We start from the raw sequence: 15,771 nt of genomic DNA on the forward strand, positions 1-15,771 counted from the left end.
AAAAACAGAAAGAAAGATATTAGGCTTGATAAAATTAGTAAATTTCTTCGATTAAACTTAACATGGATATATTCTCAAATCAAAGAAAAAAGAATGTACCCATATAAGTTTAAAAATGGATTCGAAAAAAAGTTGAATAGATTTTTTATATATAAGGGTACATTTTACATATAACAAATTGGTATATTTAAGAATGAGTACATTTTAAGATTAACATTTTGAAAAAAATTACATGAATGGTACATATAATTAGCATGGGTACATTTAGCAAAATTAAAAATGGGTACAAATAAATAAAAAAATATGGGTACAAATACAAATAAAACTTTATAAAATATGGGCATAAAAAGAAATTAATATATGGATACAAATTAAAATTGAAAAGAAAATTGATACAAATTAAAAAAGGGTTGCAAATTAAAAATGGGTACAAACTAAAACTAAAAATATATGATATACTAATTGTAACATTTTTAACATTAAATGAATATATTTTGAAATAAAAAATATTTAATTGTTGAAATAATTAATGATGCTATTAATATCAAGGACCTTGATCAAAAAATGAAAATGAATAAGGTTTTATTCAAAGGAGTAACAAAAGGAAGGATGTGAACCTAATTTCTCCTATAAAGTTTGTGTTGATTGAAGTTATTGTTTTCTAATATTAATATATTGTCATACTTTTATTTTTGTCAAATAACAAATTTTATTAAATTAGATTAGATATTAGATTAGTTACTGACGAAATATGAACCATCATCGTCATGCAATGACCACTTGCATATTGTCATACTTTAGAAGAAAAAAAATCATCTTAAGAATGAATACTTTTATAAATTCGCACAAAGCTCCAAAATCCCAAAACAGCATTGATTTCAAATTCTGTTCTTTTATATTTTGCCCCCTCTCTCGTCTTTGGAGCCAACCCTTATCTTAATGCATCGACATCAAAAACTTTTGGAAGAAAAGGCTGATTAACCAAACTTCTTGTCCTAGATCAATCACAACACTGTCAACTTCATTGCCGCCTAATCCAGCATATGTCGGGCTGTAATTTCAAACCCTAAATGATGTCAACAAAAGCAGCAACACCAACCCTAAAAGATTAATTAAATAATTAATCTCTTAATCCAAATCTTTCAATAAGCATTAAAACAATTTGAGTGCATCTGTGTTCAAGTTCAAGCTAGGAACTACTTTGCCCCCATTTGCCTTTCTAACCTAAACTTTTTGACTATCTAGTATCTATGAACCAAAACACCAATTATGCTCTAATTCTGGTCAATCGGTCAGCCCTTTGGTTTGCCTATAGCTTATACATTTTATACCGCGCACGCTTGGGTAGGCATGCATTGCCATCACGGTCGTCAGACGTCACCAAGTATTTACTTGTTAATGCAGCATCAAGCGTCATCTATATCTCTTAATTTTTCTGTACTTTTTTCTATTATTGTTTCCCCATAGAGGATAAGTCTTATATATATGTAATTGTATTCAAGCTGTCATCAACATTGTATTTCATCTGGAGGACTTGTTGAACTCATTTTTTTAATTTTGTTGATTGTAATTGATCAAGTGCCCTTCAACATCAAGTGCTATCAACGATAGTTATTATTTCATTCAAATTATATTACATATTACTCATATATTATTAATTGATGATGTTGTTAATGTCAAGCACTAATTTTGTCTAATTAAATGGGATCGGTTTGGAGATTAGAGCTCTTTAGATTACGCGAGAGTGAAATCTCGCTTCAATATTTGCCCAGATCATCACTCAATGCTTGTGATTTAACATATATCTAATTTTTAAAACGTTAAATAGTTATTTGAAATGTTTTAAAAGATTACGACTATAATTTGAAACTACCCTTGAAAGTTTAGGTAGTTATCTGTACTTAACCTTAAAGAAAATTAGATGGAATTATAGAAATTTGAGACGGCATGTTTTAGTGTTAATATATGGTAATTTACATTATAGTAAGTTACCTAAATTTTAGTTTTCGTACTTATAGTTTTTTTTTTTTTTTTTTTTGGGTCGCACTTTTGTAACCACACATTGATTTCTACCACTTTCATACGTCTATGAACCTGATCATTGACTGATGGTATGACAAGACTTTGACCCATTAACTCATCCTCTATTGTGAGATAAGCTGAGAATCAAATGAGCTCGCAAAGAATTAATTTGAAGGTAGTGTCTGCTGAGAAGGACTTACTTAGAACGAATGGGCAGAGCCATTAAGGGATTAAATTCGTTTCGGGTCTATCATGACCATTGTATAAGAAATTTTTAGAAGCTTCAAGCCTACAATTGTAGAATTGTGAGACATCAGAAAGAAGATGAATTGTCCTAATGAAGAATTTGAGTCAAACGATGTCATGTCTTATATTTTTCTAACAGTTTTGTTTGTTTTGTCTTATGGTTTAGTGAAACTCAGGGATGGAGTTTTAATATCGACTTTAATGTTATTTCAAGTATTTTGGTTCATTAACACGTAAGCTCGGTGAAAGTATACCAGTATACAGAGGCAGATTCGCTCAAGGACCCGGGACCACCCGGAAGGCCGAAGAAGCGTCTGTGAGGATCTTTGAGGACCACCCAACGTCTAGGCAAGTGGTGAAAGAGAGAAGATCACCATGGCTGTGTAGATGTCATGCAACAAAAGGTTTGGAAATATCTAATTTTAGACAAAAAGGAACACAGAAGACCATCATGGCTCTACTGTTTTTGGATCTTGGTTCCCATGATAAATAAAGACTTTCTCTCTCCATTTCCTATGTGACCAACTCCCCATTTTTCTTTTTCTTTTCCTTTTTAATTGTTGTCTAGTCAGGTTGTGTCACCTAGCATTTTAATTAATAAAACTTTTTATACCACATGTTTGACACCATTATTTCTTTTAAAATTCACTATCAATTCATACGACTTCTGAAAAGTATTTCATATAGTGTTAGGCCTGCCACCTGACCAACGTCAATCGTACCTTGATTAGGATCATCCGATGTTAAATTCTAGATATAAGTTATTGTCGTTTACGGTGCCTCAGTGTTCCAATAAATTTGGCAGAATCTCATTAACACATTGTCTTAGCTTAATATGGCGCTTCATCATCAACTGCAAAGGTCCAAAAATTTAATGGTTGTCATATTTCTTTTTCATCACTGTTAAGCATATATGGAAATTATTGTCCCCACGTAGTAATTATTGTTAATAAGTTTAAAAATAACTTACAAACAGTTGACTTCACATATTGACGTTGAGTGGCATGGCTGATTTGCTAGGGGAAGATGGAAAGGGAACACTTGAATTGGTTGGAGCTTTCAGTTGTTATATTGTGTTTGCTATCAATTTTCTGCTGTTTGGTTTTCATGTTTCAAAATTTTTTCCTTGGTGGTGGCTCTCTGATCGGTTTATGTTGCACTCATTCTAGTTTCAGATTTCATGGTTTCCACTGCACATAATATGATGAATTGTGCTGTCAAGTTTAATTTATTTCAGTAAATTTGCCTTCCAATAGTTTTAAGTGGTCAAGTTTTCATTTCAAATTTTCTTTTCTTTTTTTTTGGATTGATTTTCTTCTTCTAAGGGCTGGGTTCATATGGGTTTTTGGGGTGATTGAAATGTTATTTTTTCATCCACTATTATTTTTAAAATAATTTTAATATGCTATTTTTTCATCATTATTATTTAAGAATAAAAATAAAATGCTATTCCCCAATAATGAAGTATCATCCGACGGTAATTTATCTGTGATGCAATGGTCCTCCAAATATTCTGCTAATGTATGATTAAACACTCCAATAACTATAATTAATATTCAATCATCATCAGTTGCTAGCTTCTCACCCTTTAACTGGAAAGGGCATCCACACTTTATGGTTCTAGAATTCCTTCTATCTTCATCTTTATGTCTTTTTGGCGAATTCGGCTCACATATTGTTCATTCCTTTCACAACCCATTGTAAGTCTAGGGCTCATGTTATCTTTTCGCGCCTAACTACTACTATTATTATTATATATCTTTTAAGGTCTTTATTAACCATTCTACAAATGGACAAATTGTAATGAAAATTTTCATTAAAAAGTTGGTAGGGAGATAAGACACTGAGTGCGAATAACCATTCTAAAACTCTCCTTATCAAAACTAACTATTAACAAAATTCTATTTGTTAATAGAAAAAAGGTGACATGACCAAATTAACCATGTCAACAAAACTAAAAAACAACCAAAATAAAAGTTACTGGCAATATAGTAAATTAAACACAAAATAATTTTACTGTTTTCCTTCAAAGCCTCACAGCCAGGTGCTAAGGTCCAAAAATGTCACGGGCAAGCCCAACCAAGTCTTAAGGCCCAATTGTCATGTAAGCTTTAAGTCAAGCCTAAATATATGCAAAGGTGCGGGATCAAGAAATGAATATATTCACAACCATGCCACGCTATGGTAATTAAGTCAGATATTTATATAAATCACGCCATGCCCATGCATATTCGTCATGCTAAGCTTTGTCATGCTAATCGCTATTCATGCTAAAATAAGCCCAAGTCACATGCTCGAGCCTGTTTACTTGAATTATGGTGTTTATGGTTACAGAAGTTTACCGAGTTTATGTGGAGCGAAGATTATGGAAGACTTTGGGCAGCTTGGGGCCCAAAGATCCAAGCCCATAACTTTTGAGATCCACGTAGATAAGCTTGGGAGAGAACCAAAACTTAGTTTTCCCTTTTCCCTAAGGAGTTAACCAACTTAGTTAGAGAAAAACCAAATCCCCCAACCTTGTAATCACGTGAATGCCTAGGGAGAAAGAGGAGAAAGAAACCAAGCCACAATTAGAGATTCTTTGGAATTAATCATTCAACTACAAATATAGGTCATGAGCTGGAGAAAGTATCCATCATAACAGATAGCCTAAAAAATCCCAAGAGGCATCACTCTGCAATTTTAGTATTTTCCATAACCTCCCTCTGAGTATTCCAGCCATCAAAAACCTTATTACCACCCTAGGAAACCCAAATTATCCAACCTAGAACACCATACAACCATGCAAACTCTCTCCCTTTCATGCTAATAGCTTCCACACCACGCTTTTCTTGATCAAGTCATTATTTGCCTAATTATGCTATCTCCGAGTCATTAATCTAACTGGGATATTTCTTAAGACGTGCTAATTCTTTCGAGATATTCCGTGGTTTGGTACGAAACTGAACCAATGGAGACAAGAGGATGTTCTCAAAGCCTAAGTCCACCTTGACCTAAAAGTCCCCCAACTGCTGTTAACCATATCAGTTGCCCTCATTACCTCTTCCATGTTTCTCTTCCAAATAAAATAAACTTTTACTCGAAATAGTTATCCAAAAACAGTCGCCAAAGATATGAACTGGCTCTTCAGCAATGAAGAATCATTTGAAGGTCGTCACCCAAAAGTTTTAGCAACCATTTTACATTTTCTCTCATTGTAAATTTTATTTTAAAAATGTTAACAAGCACATCAATAACATGTGTACAATTGCCAGTAATAATAAAACTAAGGCCTAATTAAATAAATAGTTCTCGTAACAATAGGGTAGTTGGACGGTAGCCCTCTTGATAAAAGCATTGGGTCTTAAACCTTATGGTGAAATCTGTTAGAATTTAATCACAAAAATAAAATTTCCGTTAACTCTTTGTTAACCCTTTTAGCCATGGCTCCACACTCAACCACCAAGCTTCCTCCGCCGCCACTGTCAATTTCGAAGGGGCCGACCATAGCTTAGAATCAACTTGTTGCCTCCATGTTTTCCACTTGGGATGCTAACGGTTGGAGAGAAACACAAGAAAAAATAATTCAAATCTTTGTACATCCCTACCATATATCATTGCTTTGAAATTGTAAGTTTTACTGATGGAAAAAAAAAAACACACAAAAAGTCACATGGATGAGCAAAAATGGAGCCGAGCTCTCTCGATTTTACTAAACAACCAGATTTATTGTAGATTATTTTAATATATTATTTTTAGTTGCAGTTGGGAATTTTTGAGTCGGAGATTTTTTAGGTTCTACTAATAAAGAAAAGATCTGGATTCAATTCATCCATTTATCAAATCAAGTCATTTGTTTAATATAGAAAAAAATGACAAATTTATTAAATCAGTGTTCGAAGCTTGTTCTTGGTTATATTGTGCTAAGCATGTTTCTGGAACAACGTTGATGATAAACTTGTTGAAAACGTTGCACTATCTAACCCCTCTACTTAAAAAAAGAAATAAAGAAGGAAAGCTGAATTGAGAAACAAATGAATATTTAGATGTTGGACTTAATTTCTAACAGATGTCATCATATGAGTTTAAATCCGAAATTTTCTACCATATGAGCTATTTTTCGAATACTTTATCATCACGAGAACCATTTATCTAACTAGGCTTAAATTAATTTAGTCCCAACATTATAACGATGTACAGGTTTTCTTGTAACATACCGAAAATGTCTTTGCTTAAAAATAAAAAAAAAAAAAAAAAAACCCTCTGCTTATCAGGCCGTCGAAATGTGAGCAAAAAACAGCCCAGTCCATTTCCATAATAAATAAAAACATGATTTGAGCCTACTAGAAGCCCATCCCATCCCTCTAGGGTTCTTCGTATTTTTGTTTCTATGAATTAACCATTACGACCAAAAACAACAAAAACAAAAGGAGAGGCTGATTTCTGTATTGACGCCGCGGCATTCACCACGGTATCTTTTTCTTCATCTTCTTCTCTCGTACACTCACAGATTATTGTGCAACCTAGTTCTCTTGATTTTTATTTAGCTTAAAAGAACTTGAGTAATCTCGTTTTTTTGGTTTAAGTTTATGGGTTTAATTTGGTTTCGTGGATGGTTTAGGGCATTGGTATTTACTTGTCATAAGAACACAGGTATTTTAACTTTTTAGTGATTTTGTTTGTATGCTCATAATGTAAACTGGCCTTATCAGATTGCAAAGTTCCATTATGTTTGTAATTTATTTCTTTTGCTGATTACTTTAGCTGGGTTTTCCTTAAATTGCATGATCTGTTATCTATATTTCTTCTGCTGAATGCTGATTATTCTAACTGGATTTTCATCTGATTATTTTATCAATTTTTAATTTTAATTTTCTGCTTGAGTTGTTTTATAAGTTTACCGTAGCGGGGTTTTCGTTGGATTGCATTTAACTTTTTTTTTTTTTTTTTTGGTTTTTTTATTTCTTCTGTTTGATTTGTTTGAAATCTTACTGTTGATGGGTTTTCATCAAATTTTATAAGCTGTTTTCTATTTTGCTTTGTTCATCATGGCAAATGAAAAGTTCTTAAGTAGTGGTTTGGTTGTATAGTGTGTGTGTGGTGGGAGGGAGAGGGAGACCCATGGTATTCTTTGTGCTGGTTGATTCCTTCTGTTGGACATCCGTTCACAGCGGTATCTGGTGCTCACTATTTACCTCAATTTTGATCACTTTGCAGATGAAGAAAAAAAGAGGAAGTCATATCAGTGATTCCAATCCAATTCTCAATTTGAAGTCTATTATCCATCAGCATTCCCATTTCTTCGACATGTTAGTTGAGCTCATCCCTGCTAGGTTCTATCTACCCGTTGACAATGATGATAAGCCATGGTTTCAAGGTCTCAGCAAGACTGCAAAAGCTTCAGCAAAGAAGGAATCAAAGGAAAACATTAAGAAAGCTCGAAGAGAACGGTTGGATCCAGAGAAGTCTTCTAAGACAACCCTTGATTTGCTAAAGCAAAGTTTGGAAAAGAAGTCAAACGATGAGAGTGATAGTGACGAAATAGAGATCAAGCCTGTGGTGCCTGGCCTGGAAGATGATGAATGTTCAGTGGAAGATGACGAATGTTCAGTGACATATGAAGAACTCCAGCAACGGCTTCGTTGTAAACTTGATGAGTTTCGGTCTGGTCGGCATTGTGAAGGTTCAGAGAGAGCAAGGAAGAGGATTGAGCGAAAGGAAAGATATGAGAAGAAAGGAACTGACCAGAAGAAACGGAAGAGAGAAGCCTTATCTGATAGTAAGAAATCTACTAGTGATGATTCAGCGGCTAAAGTGGAGAAAGATGTTGCAGAGGCTGCAAAGGAGCTGACATTCGGTTATGTCAAACTTGGGGATGAAGATGAACTTGGTAAGACAAATAAGAAGAAAAAATTGTCAAAGTTGCAGGAGCTTGAGAGGGCAAAACAGTTGCAAGAAGCCAAGAAAGATCCAGAAAAAGGTGAGATAATCTCGCAGAAGCATTCTTGGAAAGCAGCAACAAGTAGAGCTGCTGGGATCAAGGTTCACGATGATCCAAAGTTGTTGAAACAAAGCATTCAGAAGGAGAAGAAGCGGCATGAGAAGAATGCCGAGAAATGGAAGGGAAGGGTTGAAACCACAGAGAAGATGAAAGCAGATAAACAGAAGAAGAGATCAGATAACATATCGCAGAAGAAGCAAGAGAAGATAAACCGGAAAATAGCGAAAAGAGAGAAAAAACTCATGCGGCCAGGGTTTGAAGGTCGCAAGGAAGGTTTTATCACCGAAGGTTAAGCTTGGAATTGCGTCGTTGTCAGCTTATTTTCGAAAGAATTAGTCTAAACATCATGCAAAAGTCCAGGGGAAGTTGATTTGATGGGTTTCCCTTATCCTTCTCCTTAAGTTCTGATTTCCTTGTATTTGTCATTTGTACTTTGAAATAGTTGCTGCTTAAGAGCTGATTCTTAATAGATGAATGTGATTCAAGCATGGCAGTGTTGCTGAGTTTTAGCTAATTTTTCTTGCAAACAAATCTTTATTTATTGGGAGTTTTAACGAAAAATTCGTGGTACTGTTCATTTTAATAAAAAATCATATTTTTACACTAAAAAGTCAAATATAGTATTATTCACTTTACCATTTATTTTGTCTTTATTGTTAAAACTCAAAGTTTTCAGGCCATTTTCAGTAGTTTTCCTTTACCTTTTTTAATTCGTATTTACAGCAAGTGTGGGTGAATAAATTGGTTTGGAATTCGTCATCCACGAAATTTGACCTTACTTACAAGTGTAGAGGAATTTGATATATTGTTGCTTGAGCTTCTGGTACTCTCTCTTTGATTCTATATTACCACATTTTGGTTGAAGGAAAGGGATATAATTGTTCTGTTTCTGGGCTTAATCAAGTTTTTGAATGCTTGCTAATACTCGATTACCACTAACAACAAATTTAGAGGTATTCCAATTGATGTCTGCTAAGATAATGAATTCAACATCGGAATGTTTAAGGTACCTGGTTTTTGGAAGTTTACAGCAAGGCAACCATGATAGCTTTCTTCTGAAAAAAACCTAGAGAGTGTTGTAAAAGTTTAGTAGCTCGGCTCACCCACACCCATCCCAATTAAGTTTAGTATGCCATTTTACTCACTCAAATTTGTAGGCAACAAGACTTCGGAGGTTAATTTGTTAACTCAATTAATAAAATCATCGCTTATAAAACACCTGATTATAATGTTGACTTCTTAGTCTTTCTCCTCTTACCACTTGAAATTTTTCCTTTGATTTTTTTGTTGAATTTATGTTGCCAATAAAACACTCCTACTCCATTTTTGACCTCACCCTCTCTCTTTACCTCACGCTCTCTCTTTTGGTCATGTGACGAGTGACGAGTGACGAGAGATGAGATAAACATAAGGCCAAAACAAGTGACGAGAGATGAGATAAACACAAGTCCAAAATAAAAAACGAAATCATAATTAATTTAATTTAAATAATGCTGAGATCAAAATTTTTAAATCGAATTTGCAAAACTAAATAATGTAATTATTAATTAAGTATTGATAAAAATCCTTATTTTCTGGTGATAGAAACATTATTTAGTTTCCAAAGTTAGTTTAAAATTTTAGCCTCCTAGAAACTAAACATTATTTAGTTTCCAAAGTTAGTTTAAAATTTTAGCTTCCAAAGTTAGTTTAAAATTTTAACCTCCTAGCATTTCCTATTTAATTTTACTTCCTCATTACCTAGCTAGGAACCGAATGGGAATTCGCATTCAAAAACACCAACACACACCGATTTATATCAAAGAGGATGCTAAGCATGCATTAACTAAAACCATGCATACATTTACATATGATGTACACAGGCATAATGCTGAATATTGAACTAATTCCCACATTACATGTCCGTGCAAACATGCACACGACCCCACACTTGGTCACCGATTACTCCCTACCTATACAACCCACAAAAACCACAAAATAAAACACTTAAAATTCCACATTAAATTATGAAGTACAAAACCTTCCCAGAAACGGAAAGGAAACAACAAGAGACAGTTCACTCCCTCCGAATGCGCTATGCTATCCCTATGCCTTAAACAACCCTAGAAGCAGGGACTCCTCCAGTGGTGCCCTTGTGTATCGGATCCCCGCCAGTAACTGGGTAGTCGGTGTCACGGTAGCCCGGGCCGTACTTGCTGCTGAAGACGCCCGCATGAAGCATCAAGAGGTACAAGAGCTGAGTGAACATCAGGATTATTACGAAAGCCTCCAAGACCCTCAGTCTCCATCCTCTGTATCCTCCCATGTTTATTTCCTTGCATGCCAACCTGTTAACAAGCAACTCAATTAATCATCCGACTAATTAACCACACGATAAGTCTATTAAACGACATTAAGCGTGCTTAAGTTCTATGTGATCGAGTCAGGGTTTGAGATTTACCCAAAGGCCAGTGCAGTGAGAGCCCACGCGACGATGGCGGATGATCCTGCTGCAGCTAAGCTATCACTCCTCCAAGACCTGATGTGGTTTGCTCCGGCCAGCTTTGACGCTATGCCCATCACTCCAGCCAACATGGAGAATATCAAAAAGAACATTGTCGCACCATTTCCTCCAAAACCTGCCCAAATATTCACACCGAGTTTAATTCCAAAAACTCGAAAAACGAATTTAGTTTGGGAGTTTTTGTTTTTGACGAGATGATTTTCGAGGCTACTCTGAAAACAAATCTAATCTACAAGGAGGGGATTAGTTCAGAGACAACTGGCCGAACCCCGGTCTGCGGTAACTAGGAGTTAAAGTCACCATTAAGCAAGAAATACCACAAAACAAAGAGGCAGTTGATGAAAAAACTTACTAGGGTGGTTGGTCTGGCCATTGATGAACCTGTTGAGACACCAACTAGCAAAACCGACAACGATCAAATACATGATCAAGTTGAGAAACAGCAACGGAGCTGCCACGTTCCTTCCCACAGTCTGAGCCATCTCTCCTTCAAATTCCACACACACAGAAAAACCAGCAACAAATCAAACAGCTCTCTCGGTAATTCTTACAAAATATCACTGAGTGCACACACTAAGTTAACGAAGTCGTTTTGGTAACAGCTAAGAGGTTGGCTTGGCTCTTTATAGACGAGGCAGCCGACGTCAATGGTGTTTTGACAGGCATGCGATACGTGTAAAGCAGTCAGATTTGCATGTGAATTATTGGTTAACAGGTGGTGCGACACGTGTCTTGATTTGCTCATTCTACTGCCGAAGAAACGCTTTCCCTTTGGCTGAGTTTCAAACTTTAAACAAACGGTGCGTTATCCACAACACCAGAAATGTCTAACACACATCTCAGCTACACTGCATAGCCATGTCCAACACCCCTGTGGGCCCACGCATCAGCGGTGGAGATCATGATAACCATGAATCGACGGTTGTGATGCTGAGGATTTCAAAATAAAGCCGTTTGGGTCTCGGGTACTTTTAAGATCCTCAGACTTCTCTGATCATCATAAAAACTTGATGTATATAGCTTAGAACTTCTAGTATGTAAATATCTGGCCATTAATAGTGGCAAAAAGTTTTAACAGATCGGGTAGATCTTTCATTTTCTAGAATGATTCTTGTTTCGTTCTAGGGACTAGAAGATCTTTATTAAGTTGCTATCATTACTCAAACTGTAACGTTGAATAAATTAAATTTACAAATTAAATGATATAATTGTAGACGGTTGATTTATTAATTAAATATCGATTAACGTGTTCGTTTATTATTGATGACATATTATTCAGTTTGCAAATTTAGTTTAAAGAATTTGATCTCTCTAATATTATTCTTACTCAAATTTCTAAAGAATTAAAAGGCTAGCATTATCCTTACTCAAATTCCTGAGCAATTAAAAGACTTGATTTTATGAGAAATTTATAATCATTCAATTCCAAAAATAAAATACGATAATATTTAGGTACTTATTAGTATGTACTGTACTCGCTTTTTAATTTGATCCAATAAAAATGTTATGTATTTCTTTCTTTTAAAGTCTAAAAAATTAAATAGCAAGTTCGTTCTTTTTTAAATAATAAACCATGGATTAAAATACATTGAACAAAATTAAAAGGTCCATGCTCACTAATGAGTGTTCCAAGTGTTATCCCATCAAATATGTTGAAGCAAAATTCTAAGATGTTGGACCTTCTGGTGCATTGAGTACTCTAGTGTGTTCGAATTAGTGGATTTGGATTAGAAAATGAGGGAAATAGCAGTGGTGGTGGCTGGTGAGGTGGGGAGGGGATACCTATTGATAGGCCTGGTAAATGGGTTGTGTATTAGGGGTGGGTTGGAAAAACCGAAAACCGAAAAAAATCGGACCGAAAACCGAAAAAAATCGGACCGAAAACCGAACCGAGGCCGAAAAAAACCGAAAAAAAAAAAAACCGAACCGAATTGGTTGAACTGAACCGAACCGAATAATGTCTGGTTCGGTTTCGGTTTCTGGGGTTCGGAAACCGAACCGAACCGAAGTATTCAAAACGACGTCGTTTTATGCTATTTTATTAATTAACAATCCTAATTCTAAAACGCCACCGTTTAGCTCGAGTGTAACCTAAAACCTAGGGTCTTCTTCATCCGCTCTCAGTCTCTCCGCTCTCGGTCTCGCCCGCCTCGCCTGTTTTCCCAAGGCTCTCACTCTCAGTCTCTCCGCTCTCGGCCTTCTTCATCCTCTCTCAGCCTCATCTCTCTATCAGACTCTGTCAATCTCATTCTCTCTCAAGGCTCAAGCTCACTGTGACCATTCTCATTCCCAATTCATCCTCTCTCAAGCTCTCGCTGAGTCACTGTGACCATTCTCATTCCCAGCTAGCGCCAGCGGACCAGCGGTGGTGACCATTCTCACTCATAGCAAAAGGTTAGTGACTCAGGTGCTTCAAAAATTCTCTATTGTTTCTTGTTTGAAAACTTCGATTGAAACCCATCTGTTTCCCCCAATTCATGTCTTCATTCAATTTGTTTAAAATTAGGGTTTTTCTTCCATTTTTTTAAAATACATGATTGTATTGAATTTTGGTGAAATTTTAATCCAAAGAACAAAGAGGGAAAAGATCCAATTGCTTGAAATTATGAAAACAGACCCTAATTTTGCTTGAAAAGATCCAATCATTTTAACGCAATTAGGATGGACCTTGTTGGTTTCATTTTACATTTTTGGGAATGGCAGTCCTCATTTACCTAACTTCATTGTTTTGTAGGATTTGTCATCAGTACGAAGAAAATCTAAAAAGTCAGCGAGGCTGGAACACAGAGAAGGCAGTTCGTCAAGTAGATGTTCTTCTTCTCGTAGTGTACAGGATAGCTCATCTAATAGTGTAGTTGGTGGCAAAAAGGCTGACGACTGAACAAGGCAGGTTCTATTTTTATTTATTCTCTTTAAAGCCATTGTCTTATGATTTGGAAAATATCTATGAAAAATGCACGAGTCATCAAAGAATATAACCAACTATTTTTTTCATTTAAAGAGAATAGAGTTTGTTATTATTTTATGGTATCAAACTATCAATTGCATCAAGTCGGTTATAAAATGTACCTCTCTAATATGCATATCCCGTGGAAAATAGGAAGGATTTACATCATTCCTGGTTAAGTTCATGTATTGGCATATTAGCATGTCTATGTATCAAAAAGCAAGAAAAAGATCAAGTAATGAGATACACCTGGCTAATTGAATGAAAAGCACTTTGATTTGATTTTCAATTGAACACCCTTGGGCCTTGGATTGTTTGTTTGAGTTCGAATTTAGGAGGATTCAATTTCATAATACTATCGCTTTTATTGTCCAATTATGCATGAGCTAGGATTTAACATTGCCTAATTAGTAGGCTTAGCTAAAAATAAGCCTTATTTTAACGTGGACTACCGCTAGAATAACAGGAAAAAAAAGGCCAATTGATCCCAATAGCTTGAGATTAATCAGAACCTGTATACATAAACAATGAATCGCATAAAAATGAATAGACAAAAGTGTTACCAAACAACAACAAACATTTCATTCCGTCATCCGTCAACTAGTGAGGTTGTGACTTGGAATCGAAGCTATCCATGCAGCATATATTTGACAGAGTTGCTTTTAGACAGATCTAACCTTGTCACACCAGAAATTGCATCTTCTCAAGATATAATAATGTGCTTGCTAGTTTTCTACTAATGTGCTTGCCAGTTTTGATTAACATTTACTTTTGTATAAGTTTGTAGTACTAACTACTATCCTCTTATTGTTTTGTGTGAATTAGATGAACGCAAAGGCGTCAAAGGTCTCAAGGGCCTCAAGCTCAAGTTCAAACTCAATGAGATCAAAATCAAATAGCCCTCATGATCAAACAAACTCATCTTCGAGTATACCATCGGAAGTAAGTAGTCATATCTTTCTATTACTTTTGCCCTTGTGTTTAATAATTAATTCATTAATTGTAATGAATCTCTTATTTGAAAAATTAATTGTATGATTCTCTTATTTTAGATGTACATTGGTGAATCAACTCCGTCTCAAAACACCATGGTGGCACCTCGACAAACTCCTAGTTCTCTTGGTGGATCCGGAAATCCCACCGATGCAACTCCAAAAGAAGGTGACCAAAGTGACCAAGTAAGTAAAGAAGAAGCTATTTTGGAATCATTAAAAAGTCATGAAAGGTCTAAAGTTTGGGAGCATTTTGAAAGAAAAATTGAGGGTGGTAGAGTTAAGGGGTTGTGCAAGTATTGCGCTCAATCATATATGGCCGACCCAGATAAAAATGGTACAACTAATTTAAGAAATCATATAGCAAGATGTAGAAGCTACGGTCCTAATAAGGAAATATTTGCCGCAAATAGGCAAAAGATCTTAACCTTTGCCGGCACGAAAGATAAGTTGGAAGCTATAGGTTTTTCTCAACAAGAAGTAACTAAGGCTTGTGTTGAGATGATAATTATAGATGAGTTGCCTTTTACTTTTGTTGAAGGAGAAGGTTTTCGCCGTTTTTGCATGCAAGCATGTCCTATGTGGAGAGTGCCTAGTCGTAAGACAGTTGCTAAGGATGTACTTAGCTTGTTTTATTCCGAAAAGGATAAATTGAAGAGTCAATTGAAGACATTTAGGGTGTGTCTAACAACGGACACATGGACTTCTATTCAACAAACCAATTATATGGTTCTCACCGCCCATTTTATTGATGATGATTGGATGTTACATAAAAAGATTTTGAATTTTTGTGTTATTCCAAATCATAAAGGAGAATCCATCGCTCAACTTTTGGAGGAGTGTTTAGTGGAGTGGGGTATAGAGAAGGTGTTAACCATTACGGTTGACAATGCTTCCGCAAATGATTCCGGTTTAAGGGACTTGGTGCACCGAATAAGTGGGTGGGGGATTCCTAATGCACTCTTGCATGATGGAAAATATTTGCATATGAGGTGTGTTGCTCATATCCTCAATTTGGTTGTGAATGATAGGATAAAATTGTTGAATACGGCTATACAAAGCATTCGTAATGCGGTTAGGT

General features: G+C 35.5%; 2 protein-coding genes across 2 annotated transcripts; one reads left to right on the forward strand and one right to left on the reverse strand.

Annotated features, from left to right (window-relative positions):
- The first annotated feature begins 6,673 nt into the window (after positions 1 to 6,673).
- On the forward strand, positions 6,674 to 8,762 carry LOC137737560 (ribosomal RNA-processing protein 14-C-like). The gene is made up of 2 exons (XM_068477081.1): positions 6,674 to 6,718; positions 7,465 to 8,762. The coding sequence occupies exon 2, from the start codon at positions 7,465 to 7,467 to the stop codon at positions 8,539 to 8,541; it is 1,077 nt and encodes a 358-aa protein (XP_068333182.1). The 5' UTR covers positions 6,674 to 6,718; the 3' UTR covers positions 8,542 to 8,762.
- A 1,307-nt stretch (positions 8,763 to 10,069) lies between these two features.
- On the reverse strand, positions 10,070 to 11,328 carry LOC137738432 (membrane protein PM19L-like). Its single transcript, XM_068478067.1, has 3 exons — positions 11,104 to 11,328; positions 10,689 to 10,866; positions 10,070 to 10,575 (listed from the first exon to the last, which is right to left on the reverse strand). Exons 1-3 carry the CDS (start codon positions 11,231 to 11,233, stop codon positions 10,341 to 10,343), a joined length of 543 nt encoding a protein of 180 aa, XP_068334168.1. The 5' UTR covers positions 11,234 to 11,328; the 3' UTR covers positions 10,070 to 10,340.
- Between the last annotated feature and the right edge of the window lie 4,443 nt (positions 11,329 to 15,771).

This window comes from Pyrus communis, chromosome 6, assembly GCF_963583255.1.
Source record: "Pyrus communis chromosome 6, drPyrComm1.1, whole genome shotgun sequence".
In the NCBI taxonomy this organism is placed as follows: Eukaryota; Viridiplantae; Streptophyta; class Magnoliopsida; order Rosales; family Rosaceae; genus Pyrus; species Pyrus communis.